We start from the raw sequence: 18,658 nt of genomic DNA, 5'->3' as shown, positions 1-18,658 counted from the left end.
AGGTATTTTCCTGTGTGTCCCCTACTTAATATGTTTACAATGTACCCATGAACGGATGTTAGGGAGGTAAAGGTTTGCAATAAGCCAAGCAAGCAGATGTATTGTTTTACGAATTGTCTCCATTGACTCCATCCACTGGGCACACACTTGTTGAATCAACGCTGTTTCCACGTAATTTCAATGAAATTACATTGAACCAACATGGAATAGACGTTGAATTGACGTCTGTGCCCAGTGGGCATTGTGAATTGTGCAATTATTTAGGTTCTGAAATGAATACAGTGCTAATGAACTGAACTAAAGAAGAGGAACCCATATGTCTCTGTGTGTGAATTAAGTGTGGTCAGGTGATGAAATAGATACTATAGAATGGGAGTATTGTTTGAGACTTACTCGTACTCTGGCAACATAGGCTAGAACTCTCCCTTTTCAATGTATGCAAAATTAGCATTGTATAATGTAATGTCTGAAGAAAAGTGCCAGTTTTAATTGAGGGATAACGTGTTGTTACAGTGATGTGTAATTATATGCAAGTTCTATGTAGAATTCCTAGTCAGATCTGAGAGCCCGCCATAGACCTAGGCTGCACTCTCATCAGTGACATAACTGAATATGTTCATGCCCATACCTGTATCAGACTGCCATCTTGTGGTCATCACAAGCCTGTCCTGAACATAGTATTTGAGGTCAAAATGTCATTCACACATAATCAGTTCACAATTTGATGACACAAGATTAGATTTTATCCCAGATATTACCTTCATATCTTCATGATTTTCTATTGTAACCAATATTCCATTCATATAGCTACTAGAAATGTGTTTGTTTGTCTAAATAAAGTTTGAGAACGTTTTGTGTGTATTATGACCGATAAAGACAGATGTATGATACTGATACAGTGCTCCTAGGAGACGACAAACAGCTCATATTTAGATGAATGCTAGTTAAAAGCTTGTTTGTGTATGCGCGTATGTGTGTGGAAATTGCACTTTATTTTGTGTCAAATGTATTTATCTATTTATTTGTATTTATTATATTTGATTATTTGTCAATTGCTCTCAAATGGTTTACTTGTGCATTGTTCTTTGAATTGTTATTTATATCTCTAAATTGTAAGTCTACAAATGAATTTACCAAATCTGTGTGGTTGTCCTATTTTGTGCAGTTCTACTTCTGTCATTCCATAAGAGAGTTGCAATACACCATGGCCTCTGTCCATGTTGACTTATGTGTGAGTTTTGACTTTTTTATGACACTTCTCTCAGTTAATTGTTGTCCATGTCATTTTATTCCCTAGCCACTGTTATGAAACCAATGCAAAAAAGCCTAAAGTGTAATAAAATCCTGAAAGAGAATCCTTCAATTATCATGTGCCTGTTTGTGTTCTTGTTGTGAGCCATAACTTTGACCGAAAACTTCTAAATGGATTTCATAAGGGTCTATAGCGCGGCCACGTTCAGCCAAACTTTGTCCAACCTTGCAGATAGACATTTCATGAATAGAGCCTACATCATTCCTTATTCTATATGTTAGAGAGGCATGTTTGTTCTACGTAGCATATATCTGAACGTTCCAAAACGTTGCGTCATGCTGAACGGGCCGCAATGATGGAGTAAATCAATGGGGTAAATGAAACGTTGGTCCTTTATTGACCAATCACGATGTCGATTGCCAAGTAGACAAACAGGAAGTCAGGCCGCTAGCTAATCACTTCAGTAAATCTGAGATTACTTGTTCTTGAAAGTCAGCTCCAATTCAGACAAGTTTTTTGTTGACAGTAGTTTGTAAGTGAAACATACAAGATGACAGATGTGTAAATAAAAGGTAAGATGACAAATTATCGACCAGCTATAAAGAGCTCTGGAGAGAAGAACAGCTAACATTAGCTTGTTTACAGAATATAAGAAGACATGGACGTCGTTGGCTAGCTAGATAACGTTAGCTCGCTGTCAATTAGCTATTAGCTCACTAGCTATGTAAATTAGTTAGCAAATTAGCTAGCGTGCATTGAGTTAGCTTAAGATTTGAAAGCAATATACAATATTTTTGTTAGCAATATTTTTCCAATGTAACGTTAGAACACATTCAGCCAGCAAGAAGCTCGTCATTGACAAATGAATGCCAACGTGCTTGCCATTGGCATTATGTTGGAAAAAATGTTGACGATTCATCTGTAATGTTAAGAGACATGTAACTAGCTACCTCAATTCTAGGCGTGTCACTGTAATGTTAGCTGGTTGTCAACACAAGTATTATTACTTACGTTAAACAATTCAGTTGCTGACTTATCACACAGTTTATCACAGATTGTTAGCTCGCTACTGATATAGGCTTACCAGCTACAAAATATTTCAATGTATATTAAACAGTTGGATACTAATTACATACGAAGGCAGGTATAGTTCTACTGTGTGAGTAACTGCATTTTCAGTGTCTGCTTAAAAGAAAGTGCTGCTCCACCATTATTTGCCCAGAAGATACTGACCCTACCGTTACGCTTGTTTAAACTGAGCTACACTGGGGTCAGAACGCAATCATGGTTACCATCATTAAGTTTGCCGACGACACAACAGTGGTAGGCCTGATCACCGACAACGATGAGACAGCCTATAGGGAGGAGGTCAGAGACCTGGCCGTGTGGTGCCAGGACAACAACCTCTCCCTCAACGTGACCAAGACAAAGGAGATGATTGTGGACTACAGGGAAAAAAAAGAGGATTGAGCACGCCCCCATTCTCATCAACGGGGCTGTAGTGGAACAGGTTGAGAGCTTCAAGTTCCTTGGTGTCCACATCACCAACGAACTATCATGGTCCAAACACACCAAGACAGTCGCGAAGAGGGCACGACAATGCCTATTCCCCCTCAGGAGACTGAAAAGATTTGGCATGGGTCCTCAGATCCTCAAAAAATTCTACAGCTGCACCATCGAGAGCATCCTGACTGGTTGCATCACCGCCTGGTATGGCAACTGCTTGGCCTCCGACCGCAAGGCACTACAGAGGGTAGTGCGTACGGCCCAGTACATCACTGGGGCCAAGCTTCCTGCCATCCAGGACCTCTATACCAGGCGGTGTCAGAGGAAGGCCCTCAAAATTGTCAAAGACTCCAGCCACCCTAGTCATAGACTGTTCTCTCTGCTACCGCACGGCAAGCGGTACCGGAGTGCCAAGTCTAGGTCCAAAAGACTTCTCAACAGCTTCTACCCCCAAGCCATAAGACTCCTGAACAGCTAATCATGGCTACCCAGACTATTTGCACTGCCCCCCCACCCCATCCTTTTACGCTGCTGCTACTCTAATTATTTATGCATAGTCACTTTAACTCTACCCACATGTACATATTACTTCAACTACCTCAACTAGCCGGTGCCCCCGCAACATTGACTCTGCACCGTTTTATTTTTACTTTTTTGTTAAAAATAAATGCACTGTTGGTTAAGGGCTGTAAGTAAGCATTTCACTGTAATGTCTGCACCTGTTGTATTCGGCCCATGTGGCCAATAAAATTTGATTTGATTTAAGACACTGTGGAGCCAGCGTGAGATATGGCTTGAAAAACGTACTATTATGTTCCGTGCAATCAATATCTATCAGCTTACATCAGAGCTTTGCCCCTGATGGTAATCAAGGTTTTTTCTTTGCTGAATACTCATTGCTGTGTCCACTCTCAGGTTGCTATGGCAATAAGGAAACGACCTCCAGACTCTAGACAGTTGGTCAAGCCCAGTAGTCATGAACCCCAGTTCTCCCTGTGAGGGCCAGAGCCCTGAGGGTGACCCTCCAGAAGATTGGTTCCACCTCTCCACCGTGTCTCTGGGAACTCAGGGCTCTTATGGAAGCCAGGATGACCCAGAGGAACCTGAGGAGAGAGGCAGACTCAAGTCCAAGTTGGTGTCAGCATGGAACAATGTCAAATATGGTATGTGTGCCTAGAACCTTTTTGACCTAACAGTGACCAGTCACTTACTGTTGTTTGTCATTTTATAGTTTGTTTTCCTTTGCCCATCCAGGCTGGTCATTCAAGTCAAAGGCCCGCTTCAGCAAGACCTCTCCTCTGACCATGCTTGGACAGTCTTATTTGCTCAGTCATGGAGGTGAGAGATGTCCTGTTGGTTGGGTAACTCCACCCTTTTAAAAAGGGTAAACTGGTATGTAACTGTATTTGAGACAATTCTATATTCAAGGCCAGTGTCTGTCCTGTGTTTTGTCAGTGGAGAGGGAGTGCTTTCTCCGGGCCTTTGCCACTCTGCTGTGGCTAACGTACAGGCGGGGCTTCCCACAGCTGGATGGTTCTTCTCTGACCACAGACAGTGGCTGGGGCTGCATGCTGCGCAGTGGACAGATGCTGCTGGCACAGGGGCTGCTGCTACACCTGCTGCCGCCAGGTAATATAAAAAACACACTTGTGCACGTGGGACACACAATACATACATACATACATACATACATACATACATACATGTTTCCAGCAGCATCTCAAAGTATCTCCTGAGTAACACACTACTACAGTTTATCAGTACATAGCCTTGTCCCTCTCTATTGTTGCCAGGCTGGACCTGGCTCTCTGCCCACCATGTGTTCAAAGATGACATGGAGGTACAGGAGTCTCGCTCCTTGGGTCCAGAGGTGACTAAGAAGGGAAGGAGGAAGAGCATAGCATCCTTCCCGGAGAGCCGGACTGACGTCACTCACAGACGGGTGGTGTCCTGGTTTGGGGACCATCCCATCGCCCCGTTCGGGCTGCACCAGCTGGTGAAACAGGGCACAAGCTCAGGGAAGAAGGCGGGGGACTGGTACGGCCCCTCCATCGTAGCACACATACTTCGGTGAGAACTTAGAAGAAGCTAAACCTGCCCTCTCCCCCCCAGCCATCTGCATTCAGGACAATACATCTTCCCTTAGTGATGTGGGGTATCTGTTTGTTTTAGTAAGGCTGTTGAAGCAGCATCAGCAGAGGTGTCCAATCTGACAGTGTATGTAGCACAGGACTGCACTGGTGAGTGTTCCCTTGTTATCTCATTCTCACTATTTGGCAGGGTGCCCATCAGACTAGTAATAGATGGTATCATTATGTGGTTCCTGTCCCTGTGTAGTGTACATAGATGACGTGGTGAGAATGTGTGAGCGACCTCTATCTGAGGGCTCCAAAGGACCCAGTCCAGCCTGGAAGTCTGTCATCATCCTGGTCCCTGTGCGCCTGGGAGGAGAAGTCCTCAACCCCACCTACATCAAATGTGTCAAAGTATGTGTCAAATCAGAGTAACATGCTAGAGACATGCACACAGACACTGACAACCACAAAACACAGTGAGAGATTGGTAAATCATGCTTGTGTTTTTATCTATCCATAGAACCTCCTGAGGTTAGAATGCTGCATTGGAATCATCGGCGGCAAACCCAAGCACTCTCTGTTCTTCGTTGGGCATCAAGGTAGGTGTATGGTCTTCCTGTTGTCAATCTGTATTTTACAGTCCTTGTACCCTCACTCTGACCATGCTCATGTTTCCTGTGCTAGACGAGCAGCTGTTGTACTTGGATCCCCACTACAGCCAGTCCACAGTGGATATCACACAGGATAACTTCCCCTTAGAGGTAATGGAAGGTGCTCTCTTCCTGTTTTGGCTGTCTGTGTTTGCAAACCCTATACATTATTCTATATCCATGACACTAGCCCAGCTTCTAGACCGAGATTGTATCTCTTTCTGGGGCCTTGTTCTCCCCTGCAGTCGTTTCACTGTAAGTGTCCCAGGAAGATGGCCTTCAGTCGCATGGACCCCAGCTGCACTATAGGCTTCTATGCCAAGAGCCAGAAGGACTTTGAGTTACTGTGCTCAGCTGTTAGCACGGTATGTGGGGCACACACACACAGGCACTATTACTGCTACTATTTATTATTATTTATCTTTTTGTGTATATATTTCCAAACATTAAAAGTGTTATTTTGTTACTACTTTGTATTACTTATTGTGTATTATTATTTTTTACAAATGGGTATTGCACTGTTGAGGAAAGCTTGCAAGTAAGCATTTCACTGTACCGTTTACACCCTGTGCATGTGACCAATAAACTTTGATTTTATTTGTGGTGTCCTGGTCAGGGGAATAGGCTGGCTATGGATTTGAACCCTGGACAAGATGCTGGTGTTTACTCTTGAGTGATCAAATATGCATATATGAAGAGTACGCTGAATAACTGGTGGAGGACATGTTTTAGTTGCAAGGAGCCAAGTACATTATTGCTTTTCCAGTATGTCGTAATACAGTCATGCCCATTGGTTAATGGTTACATTGAGATGAGGGGAAATATAAGAGCTCTCCTAGAGATGGTTCTCTCATTCATCTCTTTCTCTTCCCCAGGCTCTCTCGTCATCAACAGAAAAGTACCCCATCTTCACCATTGCAGAGGGTCAGGGACAGGATGGGGGGCAGGAGGATGAGAGCGATGCACCCCCAAACTCTATCACCCACATCCTGACAAAGGACAAGGAGAGGCTGAGAAGGACCAATACCAGCAACAGCATGGATGAGTTTGTGTTATTGTGAACTAACGTAGCAGGAGTAAAAGTTCTAAGCTAGGTTGAATTAGCTGTATCCCTGAAAACCGGAACATCCGGTTGTTGGCAACTCTGCTAAGGGTGCTGTGAATAGACTGACTTAATGTGCCCTGAGTGGCCAGCAACCGGATGTTCCGGTTTTCAGGGATACAGCTAATTCAACCTAGCTTAGAACTTTTACTCCTGGAACATAATTAATATACCAACTCATACACATAGTTACTGAACTGAGCTTTATCAGTGGCAACAACTGACAGGGGGGGGACATGCTACAGATTTAACCTTTATCCCCAACCTCCACAAACAATAACTAGGCTTGGTGAGGTGTTGCTGAATAGAACAGGCCAATGACACTATTCTCGTGTATTTATTAGTTTTAGATAATTATTTATTGTTTTAAGGTGAAGTGTTGTGATGAATGTAACAGAATGTTTTTAAATGAAGGTTTTTGTATAATTGTTTTTAATTTTAAGATTTTGATATTAGTATGGTTTTGAGGTTCTTATGTTAAATATCCTGCCTTCAACTTCCTTGTTTACTATTCTACATGAAGTCATGTCATGGGTGACTCAATGCCTGGCTGAAAGACACTGACTGACCCTATTTCATCATTGTGTAGATAAGCTGCTCATCCTATAGTCCTCTCCACTACAACCTTTTGTTGAAATACTTTGTCCTGCATTAGACTCAAGACAATCTGGGCTCTGAGCTGCTGTTTGACGTCATGTGACAGGATGTCTGCTCTGTGAATGGATTAGGAAATTTGATTCCTTAGACCTTGGGACGTGCACATGGAACCAGTGAATGGAATCAATTTGTCTTCTTATAGATGTGTGTATTGGTTTGTATGTGGTTGAGTGGGGAGAGTATAAAATATGCATCAGTCAATTAAGAGGCACATTCTGGGCAATATGGGGTTGCTTTTGCCCTTTTTTTATTTTTTTCGGAATGAATGTTTTTTACATGGAAAATGAGTGGCACAATGCATTCAATAAAAGCTATCAGTAAAAAGAAAACACAACTTCATCAGACTGATGTAGTTTAGGCCATACAAATTTGAATTACATGTTTAACGGATACCCTGCAGTGCTTCTACATCTGCATTGCTTTCTGTTTGGCGTTTTAGGCTGGGTTTCTGTAGAAGCACTTTGTGACCTGCTGATGTAAAAAGGGCTTTATAAATAAATTTGTTTGATACCCCTCTTGTTTTCTCCCCACCCAAAAAATCTGAAAAATTGTACTGAAAAAATGTAAAGATTATAGCAAAAATAATGGCCTCAATCTTCTAGTAAAGAGATACGCCACTTCCTTTCGGATAATGGCTGAACTATGCCTCTTTTAGCCTCCCCAAGAGGCTGAAATATATTGATTAGGTCACTAGGAGTTGAATTAAGGTCGCTATAGTATTTTAACAAGAAGGTCCACATAAAAATAATCTGTGAAACATTTGGAAAGAGACCCTCTAACAATGTTTGTATTTTTTGTTTATTGGAAAAATACATCAAAAGCAGAGGAATTCTGAGCAGTGTAGAATCTAAAATGGAAAGTGCTGCACATTAATCTGTAGGTATGGACCTCATGTCATGGCCATACTGCTGGAAATAGAGGTGAGAGTGGTACTGTAGCTCAGGCAGCACTAGTCGCACACAGAGCCCCTCTTCCTGCAGAGTCAGGTTCCCTCGTACCTCGTATCCCAGGATGGTGACTGTGTCGGTCTGCCAGGGCCTGACCAGGTCCTCCAGCTCACCAGGGGGCACCCCTCCCCTGGCCACACACTTCTGTCTGAGCCTCTGTGTGGAGGCCCTCAGCAGGGCCACCTCCCTGTTCAGTCTCCCCAGGCCATACTGCTCAGCTTTCTCCCAGAACACCTGCAGAAATAAGTTGTAGAGCAGCACATCCAGACTGTTCCAGGCCCGGAGCCTGGCCTTGGTGTCCTCCTCCAGCGGGGTGACATCCGAGGGAGCGCGGACGTTCAGGTGCACATAGGCCAGCTCCTCAGGCTCCAGCTGCAGCAGAGCCCCCAGGAGAACCAGAGACTCATCAAAGTGCTCAGCGATCATCACCAGCTGGAAGGCCTCCTCCAGCTGAGCCAGCTCCATGGGCCAGGACGCGTTCCACTCCTGGCTGCTGAGGCCCAGGTCAAAGCTCATAGGGTTCCTGGCTAGGCCATTCCCCGGTTCTTTAGGGTCCCAGTAGGACTCTGTGGCCTCCAGGAAGACCGAGAGGGCTGACTTCCTGTTAGCCGTGTCAGCTGCCTTTTTGGCTAGAGTGAAGGCGGGTACAGTGGAAGTATAGTAGCTGAAAACGGACTCAAAGGTCCGTAGAGGATCACGCAGCAGGGTGATGTAGATGGTGTTCCTGGGCATCACCTGTCTTAGCTGTCCCAGGTCCAGCCGCATGTGGCTGCAGAGCATGTCGAACTGAGAGGAACCCGGTGGCAGCTCATCCACAAAGTCTGCTCGGAACCTGGAGCCATAAGGAAGGTAAAACCCATGTTAAAGCAGTAAAAGTTATCTGTAGTTAATATACACCAAACGGAGGGGCTCCAAATGTACCACAGACCTGACAGTAAATTTGATTGATAATCTGAACATTGCAATAGAACCGTATCTTACAGGAGACAGTAGTCGTGTGCCCATACCTATCTGGGTAGCTGAACTGGTATGCGTAATAGGGGAAGGCGAAAGTGAGGCTCTCCTTCTCCCCAAGGCGGAACATCAGATTCTGGACAGTGCTGCTTCCAGTCTTGTGTGTTTTGAGGAAAGCTACAGGCGGAGGGCTCCTCCTTGTCCTCATAAAGGTGTACCCATTGGGGTCTCTTTGATGCTGCAGATCGGGGGTCTGAACCTCCTTCCTCCTGTTAGGGGCAGTGTGGGATGGGATGGGTGTGTTAGGAGAAGCATCATCGGAAAGTGCTCCCCTCTCCTCCACCTTATGGCCCTTGTGCCCAGAATAGTGGCTTTCGAAAAAGGAAAGAGAGAGGATTTCAACTGACATCTAGGTAAACATAGACACAGGACATTTGCAGCTTAGCTGTATGCCATGACAAAATACTCCTCATTAATCAATTCTGTATTTAAAAGGTTTTTTAATCCGTAAATGTATTTACATAATATATGTAGTGTTTCTCTGGTACATTGATACAATAACCACTGAGCTAAATCTATTAGTTTTACAACGAACAACAGCTACAGACAGTACATAATGGTGGGGAGAGAAAGAGAGACAAAGACAGAAAGTCCCTTACCTTGGATGCTGCAATGACTGAGTAGCCAGGAGCATGAGTAACAAGGTGACACACAAAGCCATCAGGAGACCCATCACACGGTGTCTCCAAAGTTGGGTGGACAACCAGCGGAGGGTCATCTCCTTTCCGTGGCCCACCCGAAACACTTTCCTCTGGAACCTTCTTCCCTCCCAGCATGGTAAATAGGCTCTGGGACTTTGAAGGTGAGACTGGGTTCCGGAGCTTAAAGAAACTAAGAGAGACCTGACCTTACCCTCTAAGCTGGCTCAGCGAAATGTCACGCAGCCAGCCAGCAACTCTCCAGCCAAGAAGTCGTGATGATTGAGTTTTTGACTAACAACATTTGAGACTGTCTATTCTATAGCTTTGCTGCTGTAAACAGTCGCGTAAGGTGCAACTGCAAAATGTCAAGGCTAATGTCCTATTCACATGTTAAGAGAAGCAATCACTGTTTTTGTATATTAGGGATGCCAAATACTAAAAGCTAAACTGGACAAAAAACAAGAGACAAGGACATTAAGGAAAATAAATAAATACAATAAATTAGATACAATTAAAATAAATAAGAACAGAAAATTCCCCAACACAAATAATAGTAAAACCACCTAGACCTAAATCAAGGTGTGCAACAATGAAAATGTATTATAAGATTGTGTGATATGACTGTGGCAAACACATTGACAGTGCTATTCATTGAAAGGGACTGGGTCTGATGTTGGAGGGGGCGTTGCTTTCCTCATCGACCCTAAACGCGCATTATCATTCAATTGGTTAAAATGCTACAGATACTATTGGCTCATACTAAAACCGGTGATAAACGCCTAACCCGCTGTGAGCAGGCCATGTTCATTACGAAAACGTTGCAGATATATATATTTTTTTATTTTATTTAACCTTTATTTAATCAGGTAAGCCAGTTGAGAACAATTTCTCATTTACAACTGCGACCTGGCCAAGATAAAGCAAAGCAATGCAATAAAAACAACAACACAGTTACATATGGGGTAAAACAAAACATAAAGTCAAAAATACAACAGAAAATATATATACAGTGTGTTCAAATGTAGCAAGTTATGGAGGTAAGGCAATAAATAGGCTATAGTGCAAATAATTACAATTAGTATGAACACTGGAATGATAGATGTGCAAGAGATGATGTGCAAATAGAGATACTGGGGGTGCAAATGAGCAAAATAAATAACAATATGGGGATGAGGTAGTTGGGTAGGCTAATTACAGATGGGCTGTGTACAGGTGCAGTGATCGGTAAGGTGCTCTGACAACTGATGCTTAAAGTTAGTGAGGGAGATAAGAGTCTCCAGCTTCAGAGATTTTTGCAATTCGTTCCAGTCATTGGCAGCAAAGAACTGGAAGGAATGGCGGCCAAAGGAGGTGTTGGCTTTGGGGATGACCAGTGAGATATACCTGCTGGAGATATAAATGACATGACTAGAGCGGACATGAGTCCTTATTCGATACACTAAATAGGTAGCTATGTTTGTTCTACGTAATACATTTCTATCTGAACGTTGGCCAACGTTTTGTCCTGCTGAACGCAGCCCAGTTCCAGTGGTGCACGACTCCAGGATTTTTAGAGTCGACTCCGACTCCTGTGATTGGAGTTGAAAGGAGTCGACTCTTGCTCGACTCCCAAAACACGCGTAAACGGATACGCGCACACACATACACACCACCTCATTATTGCAGAGTCCTACTAGGAAGACTACATTTTAGAGGACTGACATGAGCATGATGCTTACCATTTGCATATGGCCTATTTTGTTTGAATATAGAAGGTGATGTGTAAGAACTATAATATTTCAGTGAATTTTCTGCTGTGCTTCCTTGACGGATCCCATGGGATGATGCGGCGCGCTCTATGCTGATAAGCCTATTATTTGACATGTTATAGCCCTATTCGGACGGGTATTACTAGAGACGTTGGTTTTGTAATTATTATCCAAGTATGTGCGTTATTCCAGAGGAATATAAATATTTTTTGATTTTTATTGAATGGACTCTTATGACGGAAACCTGGAGGTTGTTATTGTAGGCGTGAAGATATTTCAATGTCATGTCTAGACGATAATAGGCTACACTGATAACTCGTGCTTGGCTGACAAATCTGTATAGGTCTCCCTATAATATTTAAATTGATGAAGTGTGATCATAATAATTATTTTTGCGATCCATCCATGGTAGACATCCTTCCTAATAACAATGCCCCACATCCTGCTGATTTGAGCTGCTGAACCGTATTTGCACTTGACTGTGTTTATGGATGAAAAAGTGAACTTGCCATTTCCAAAAAGTTCAGCGGGGATCCTGCTTTGCGATCTATTGCCTAGGACAGGGCTCGTCAACCCTGTTCGCCGAGAGCTACCATCCTGTAGGTTTTCACTCCAACCCTAATCTAGCGCATCTGATTCAATAATTAGCTGGTTGATAAACTGAATCAAATTAGTTAGGCTCCAACTGGGGTTGGAGCGAAAACCTACAGGAAGGTAGCTCTCCAGGAACAGGGTTGGAGAGCCCTGACCTAGGACATCAAAAGCAACAGCCAGCCAGGGTTGAATTAAATAAGCTTTAGGCAATCATTTTTATTGCACATTTAGGCCTAATTGAACTGATGCATTTGGCGATGTTCATCTTCAATTCACTGGCACTATGAAGAACAGTTTAGCCATACTCACTGTCTGCCTAATATATACTTTAATATACTTTTGGTGAATTGACGAGGCATAGCTAGATACAGATTACCAAAATAAAGCCTATGCGCAGGGTTCTAACAGTCTTTATCCCTGCCCCTATCTTCTCTCTACCTCAACTGCTCCTCTTTCTCTTCGCTATGAAAAACGCTACTGTGTGTTTGGTCTTCGGTCTGTTGCATGTAGAGTCGAGTAGCTCAGCCTACTCATTGATAGCGCGTACTTTAGTGAATTTGCGCGAGACATTGCAAGCCAAGAAATTGCGAAATACAGCATTGCAATAGCCTACATATTTTTTATTACTGATGCACAGTTCTGCCTGGTGGCCGACATGCCTACCTATGCCTGGCTGTGCCCCTCCCCTCCCATCTCAATTCAATTCAATTTAAGGGGCTTTATTGGCATGGGCAGGGGCGGCCTGTTCAATAGGGCGATATGGGCGACGCACTGCCAAACGGGAAAAGGAAGGGATTTTTTTTCTAATCAATTATATCACGGCAACAGTAGTTATCAGTGTTGTAATCTATACGTCTGATCTGCCACAGTGCCACACTGCCACTAAATGTCGAATCAGGCTAAAGTCGTGCTTCAAATGGCTCCCCCCCCTTTTGGGGCGATTTCAGTCAGGTTGAAAATCGCCCAGAAGTCTGTCATAGACTCCCATGTAAAATCTATTTTTCAAATTTCAGAGCCTTCAATACAATCTCAATGGGTGTCTGTGGGCTTGCACTTACGCGCTTTCGTCATACGTTACGTAACCATGAACGTAACTGAGAAAAGAGTGGATTGTTTGAAAGAAGTTCCTTTTTGTCGGCGAACAAATGAAGATAAATTGGCAACGAAACAATTAGGACCTCCCAGACCAAATTTAATAATTCAACAGGTTTCTACTAAAGGCGGAAAGTCCTACACCCGAGGATTTTCCAAAAATTGGTACGAACGAAAAAAGACATTGCCACTCACTCAACTGGATGACGAGGGATACAGGCTAGCTGTCCGCCGCCACAACGATGAGGTTAGTGTTGATAATCACAAGTTTACTGGAGAACCAACTGAGACCAAGTAGAGACTTTGGACAGGGTGGATATATGGTGTAATAAAGGCAGTTTATTCAGAGGTAAATATATCTGGAATCGCGTTCACGGACCCGTTCGTCAAACTCTTAGGGAGCTATAAATTAAGCCCCATTACTTACCATATCAGATAAGAGAAATTGCTGCAGCTACATATATTTTACATCCTGGCCCTACATAGTTCACTATTTGCATCACTTACCAAAATATTACATGTGGTCATATATGCTTGGAAAGTGGAGATGCCATAGAACGTCAAAAAAGTAAACATTGCTGGAGACACATTGCCGTTTTGGAGAAGACATCACGTTTGCTAGCGAAGAGATTTGTTGTGGCAAATGAACTTGGGCTGGGAATTGCCAGGAACCTCACGATAAGATATATGCATCAGCATTGCGAGTCTCATGATTCTATACGTATTGCGATTCGATACTGTGATTTTATTGCGCACCATATGTCTGTTGCAGAGGGATCAGAAAGCCATCAGAACGAGTTTTGATCAGTCATGGAAATAAAAGTGCTAAAAACAAATTGGCTCCCAATGTGAAAAGATTGAGAACAAGCTATGAAGGAACAATAATGGTGTTTTGGTGCAGGTACAGCCAACTAGCGCTAAAATATTGCGATATTGTCAATACAGTATATCGTAAAGTATCACTATGTAACTCGATTTCTTTCACCCCAATCCCTCAAATTAACGGTAAATAACTGAATTGTTTGCCCCACATTTAGCTAAGATGATTAGCTAGCCAGCTAAAATGTTTTATTTAGTTAGCAGTCGCATCTACAATAGTTTACTGTCAATAACATGTCTCCAAAAAATGACGTGGTGTCTCCAATTGTGTTGACATTTTACAATTGCAATGCGCATCCATGAGTATCCACTTTCTGTAGCTCAGCTGGTAGAGCATGGTGCTTGTAACGCCAAGGTAGTGGGTTCGATCCCCGGGACCACCCATACACAAAAATGTATGCACGCATGACTGTAAGTCGCTTTGGATAAAAGCGTCTGCTAAATGGCATATTATTATTATTATTATTATCTGAAGAGAGCCCCGAAACATTGTGTGCAGACATTTTATGCAATAAATGAAGTAGGTTCAATCTAGTAGTTCTGATCTTCTGATTGGTCCTGATGAGTTGGGCGAGGTCACCTCCAGGCTACTGTCACTGTTGCATTGGCTCTGAGTCGGGTTCTCTGTCTTCAAATGTTCAGCCTAAGAGAGGGGATTTTTGTGTGTGTGTGTGTGTGTTTAACAGTGATGATGTGTGTGTGTGTGTGTGTTTAACAGTGATGATGTGTGTGTGTGTGTGTGTTTGTGTGTGTGTGTGTCCTCAGAGCAAGAACTCGTGAGTTGGAAGAACTGAGAGGCCTATGGCGTGGGTGTTGTCCTTGGCCACCTGCTGACAAGGCTGACAAGATAGGACCCTTTTGTCCATTGTTATTGGATAGGAACAGAACTTATAACCAGCTCCTGACCTAAATAGATCTTAGCACAACATTTTACTCAACATATCATATTCCATATTCACTATAACAAATATATTTACTACGACATTAGCAAGAACCGCCACATCCTCAGCCGGCTAATCCAGTGTGTGAAGTTTTGCGGAGTGTTTGAGTTAGCTTTGCGAGGCAAAGATGAAACTGAGGGCTCCACCAACCCTGGTAAGCCAACACTTTTGAGATCAGTCAATAAATGCTTCTGGTATTGACTTATATGCTGCCCCTGTCTTCATGTTGTTGCTGGACATATCTTTTTTTAAATGTGTGTAGGTCACCTAAATCATCAGAAAAATTGCCCCTCCTGAGAATTTTTTCAGGAGCCGCCACTGGGCATGGGACACATATGTTTACATTGCCAAAGCAAGTGAAATAGATCATAAACAAAAGTGAAATAAACAATACAAAATTAACAGTAAACATTACATTCACAAAAGTTCCAAAATAATAAAGACATTTCAAATGTCATATTATGTCAATATAATGTTGTAATGATGTGCAGATAGTTAAAGTACAAAACGGAAAATAAATAAACATAAATATAGGTTGTATTTACAATGGCGTTTGTTCTTCACTGGTTGCCCTTTTCTTGTGGCAACAGGTCACAAATCTTGCTGCTGTGGTTGCACACTGGTATTTCACCCAATAAATATCGGAGTTTATCAACATTTTTGTTTTCGAATTCTTTGTGGGTCTTTGTAGTCTGAGGGAAATATGTGTCTCTAATATAGTCATACATTTGGCAGGAAGTTATAAAGTGCAGCTCAGTTTCCACCTTATTTTGTGGGAAGTGTGCACATAGCCTGTTTTCTCTTGAGAGCCAGGTCTGCCTTTGTCGGCCTTTCTCAATAGCAAGACTATGCTCACTGAGTCTGTACATAGTCAAAGATTTCCTTAATTTTGGGTCAGTCACAGTGGTCAGGTATTCTGCCACTGTGTACTCTCTGTTTAGAGCCAAATAGCATTCTAGTTTGCTCTGTTTTTTTGTAAATTCTTTCCAATGTGTCAAGTAATTGTGTTTTTGTTTTCTCATGCTTTGGTTGGGTCTAATTGTGTTGCTGTCCTCTCTCGCTCTTTATTTGCTGTGAAAGAAGCCAGAGTTTGTTCTCTAAATAGACTACGGAAAATAGTTTCCTCCGTTGCAAAAAAAATACTGAATTTTAGGAGTTTAAGCTTGACACACATAAATGGGAGTCGACGGGCAAGGAGTCGAGGAATCGATTACTTTGGTGTCGACTCCCACCCACTATCCACTTCTCTCCGTGGTTCTATCTAGTCCCTATGCATTTCATTTCAATAACCTGTATTTTCATATTTTTTTTTTTACTGTAAAGCGGACTGGTACATATTCCAATCTACAAAACAGCACCTTTGGTTGTGGTTATTAAACGTGGCAATGTAGCTAGGGTTGATACCGGTAAATGTTTTTTTTGGCACTGCACATTTTATTCAGATAGAAAAATGTATGTAAACGTCGCTCAATTGCTTTCATTGTTACTGTCAATGACTACTATCAACAATGAGCCCTCATGATCTTGTTTTACTACATGTAATAGTATTGTTCTATAATAACTTGTACATCCATCCCCCATGTCGACATACTTTGAAAGGACCTACCCGCGAAGGGTGATTTCAATGTAAATCAGATTCAGCTGTTTTATTTTTTAGACTTCGTCGATGGTATCCTTATTCAGATTATTGATACGTCATTTCATTTTGAAATACCTTTTGGTTATCGTTGGGTTGGAAGGAACGGGAGTCAGGACCGACGTTATTAGTCTGTCTTTCTGCAGACAGTGGCGGCAGAGTAAAATTAATAAATGTTGTTTTTGGTAAATGTATGTAGTTAACTAGAGCGGGGATGCGGGTTGGATCAATCAACTGAAATTATTTTTAAAAACTTTTTTACTCTCGCCGCATCTCTAAAGTCAGCAAAATAACAATTCTCACCATACGTTTTGTTACGACAGCATGGTCGGCTAGCAGAGACCGTACCATTAGCCAACTGTCTGGCATTGTTTATTCGCATTTATTATGTAGAAAACAATGTTTGAAATGTAGCCCATCACATGGTGAATGGTTTCTGACCTCAAACAAATATAGCGTGCTACTATGTTGTAAACGGAGGTTGTTTTGCTGCTAACTAGCTTTCTAGCCAAGTCAAGCTATGCTAGCTAACTATACATCACATTAGGTGCCTCACGCGCAGCAGATCTCTGCGAGTTTTGTAAGTGTTAACAGCATCGAAGACCGATAAGGAGCTACCAGTATCTTTGGTGGGGGATAATGTTTTGGGTGATCAAACTTGAAGTGTGTGTCGCAGCGGGGAATGGTGTCCCATGACGGCAAGAACGAGGAGAATGTCAGAAGTGCAGTATTATCATAAGGAGACATACACTTGGATTACGGAGGATGGAGACATATACTTGGATTACGGAGGATGAAAAGAGAGGCAGAGGTCTTTGAAGAGAGGGAGGAAGAGGGTGAGCTTGAATTGGTTAAAAATGGAGGATAAAGGGAGATGGTTTGTTGAAGAAGATTGGTAGAAAGTGTGAGCTGTAGCTACACCGGATCGAAGACAGGAGGAGGATAAATTAAATTGAATGAGGCCAGGTGAAGTATCGGAGGTGGTAGGTGTGGTGAAGTTCTCGGAGCCTGAGGATTGTACGGAGGGTCAGAATAAAGATGAGTCTGTGACATATCCATTTGCGGTTTCAGGGTGGGTGAAAACGGAGTTAGGTGCTGTGGAATTGGTTAAGGTAACTGTCTTGTTTTGTACGCTTTGTACAAAATAATAAAATGCAGGACGACAGGATATTTATAAACGTACCTCTTTATTAACTAGCTATAACGTGCATGTCCATGTGTCTCTGGCCATGATCATCTTAGAATGACCTCACCACCTGGGTGGTCTTAACCAATCATTGCACAGTATGATGCATCCAATTACAATTCAGTATGGTGACACATATGAATATTACATCCCCCTTCTTTTAAAAAAAGAAAAAAATATGTGGAACAATAAAGCGTTTCTTTTGAATATATGCTCTGTAGTTTGAACTCGAGGTAAGTAACCATTTAAACTGCACCAACTGCATCAACATAACAGACAAACAATGATTCAGCATATTGTTATTTTTAGAACAAATATTTCTCAGCAACTCAGCTTTTCACTGTAGCAATGACATCTCAACATATCAAACAAATACAATACCAAAGCATTTCAAGTTAACTTTCAATAACAAGTTTACAGTCTGGAAACTCTTTTAGGGCAGCGATCCGCCTACACCCTTTGACATTTCACAGGTCTAGGACAGCTCTAGGCTTGACCTCTCTTCCTGACCTTGTGTGATATGAAGCTGAGCATGCTTCTGTGTCAGTCAACAGTTCTTGTGGTGTTGCAGGTAAGTATGGTGTATGTTGTGTTGTGTCTGTGTTTAGTCCATCCCGTTCTCTTTCAGGGGAACAGTTCATCTCGTCAGTGTGTTGTTCTTTTGTGTTCAGTAGGTGACGACGATTGCGGCGGTACACCGCTCCTTCTGCGGTGCGAACGTGATATGAACGTTCAGTG

At 42.6% G+C, this 18,658-nt stretch overlaps 2 protein-coding genes across 2 annotated transcripts; one reads left to right on the top strand and one right to left on the bottom strand.

Moving 5' to 3' along the window:
- Positions 1 to 1,638: 1,638 nt before the first annotated feature.
- On the top strand, positions 1,639 to 7,494 carry LOC121551035 (cysteine protease ATG4D). Its single transcript, XM_041863558.2, has 11 exons — positions 1,639 to 1,824; positions 3,674 to 3,921; positions 4,013 to 4,096; positions 4,214 to 4,387; positions 4,552 to 4,828; positions 4,931 to 4,998; positions 5,096 to 5,244; positions 5,354 to 5,432; positions 5,518 to 5,594; positions 5,729 to 5,848; positions 6,359 to 7,494. The coding sequence occupies exons 2-11, from the start codon at positions 3,735 to 3,737 to the stop codon at positions 6,542 to 6,544; spliced, it is 1,401 nt and encodes a 466-aa protein (XP_041719492.1). The 5' UTR covers positions 1,639 to 1,824; positions 3,674 to 3,734; the 3' UTR covers positions 6,545 to 7,494.
- Positions 7,495 to 8,021: 527 nt separating this feature from the next.
- On the bottom strand, positions 8,022 to 9,983 carry LOC121551487 (galactose-3-O-sulfotransferase 2-like). The gene is made up of 3 exons (XM_041864176.1): positions 9,803 to 9,983; positions 9,197 to 9,514; positions 8,022 to 9,021 (listed from the first exon to the last, which is right to left on the bottom strand). Exons 1-3 carry the CDS (start codon positions 9,919 to 9,921, stop codon positions 8,112 to 8,114), a joined length of 1,347 nt encoding a protein of 448 aa, XP_041720110.1. The 5' UTR covers positions 9,922 to 9,983; the 3' UTR covers positions 8,022 to 8,111.
- Positions 9,984 to 18,658: the final 8,675 nt, after the last annotated feature.

This window comes from Coregonus clupeaformis, unplaced genomic scaffold (assembly GCF_020615455.1).
Source record: "Coregonus clupeaformis isolate EN_2021a unplaced genomic scaffold, ASM2061545v1 scaf0010, whole genome shotgun sequence".
In the NCBI taxonomy this organism is placed as follows: domain Eukaryota; kingdom Metazoa; phylum Chordata; class Actinopteri; order Salmoniformes; family Salmonidae; genus Coregonus; species Coregonus clupeaformis.
This window is presented reverse-complemented; position numbering and strand designations above follow the sequence as displayed.

Bases quoted from the DNA above. Each gene is read 5' to 3' on its own strand.
- LOC121551035 (XM_041863558.2), top strand. From the start codon at position 3,735: ATGAACCCCAGTTCTCCCTGTGAGGGCCAGAGCCCTGAGGGTGACCCT. The intron at 5,245-5,353 runs GTATGTGTCAAA...ATCTATCCATAG, and splicing joins CCTACATCAAATGTGTCAAA to AACCTCCTGAGGTTAGAATG. The intron at 5,595-5,728 runs GTAATGGAAGGT...TCTCCCCTGCAG, and splicing joins AGGATAACTTCCCCTTAGAG to TCGTTTCACTGTAAGTGTCC.
- LOC121551487 (XM_041864176.1), bottom strand. From the start codon at position 9,921: ATGACCCTCCGCTGGTTGTCCACCCAACTTTGGAGACACCGTGTGATG. The intron at 9,515-9,802 runs GTAAGGGACTTT...CTTTTTCGAAAG, and splicing joins CAGTCATTGCAGCATCCAAG to CCACTATTCTGGGCACAAGG. The intron at 9,022-9,196 runs GTATGGGCACAC...TTATGGCTCCAG, and splicing joins CAGTTCAGCTACCCAGATAG to GTTCCGAGCAGACTTTGTGG.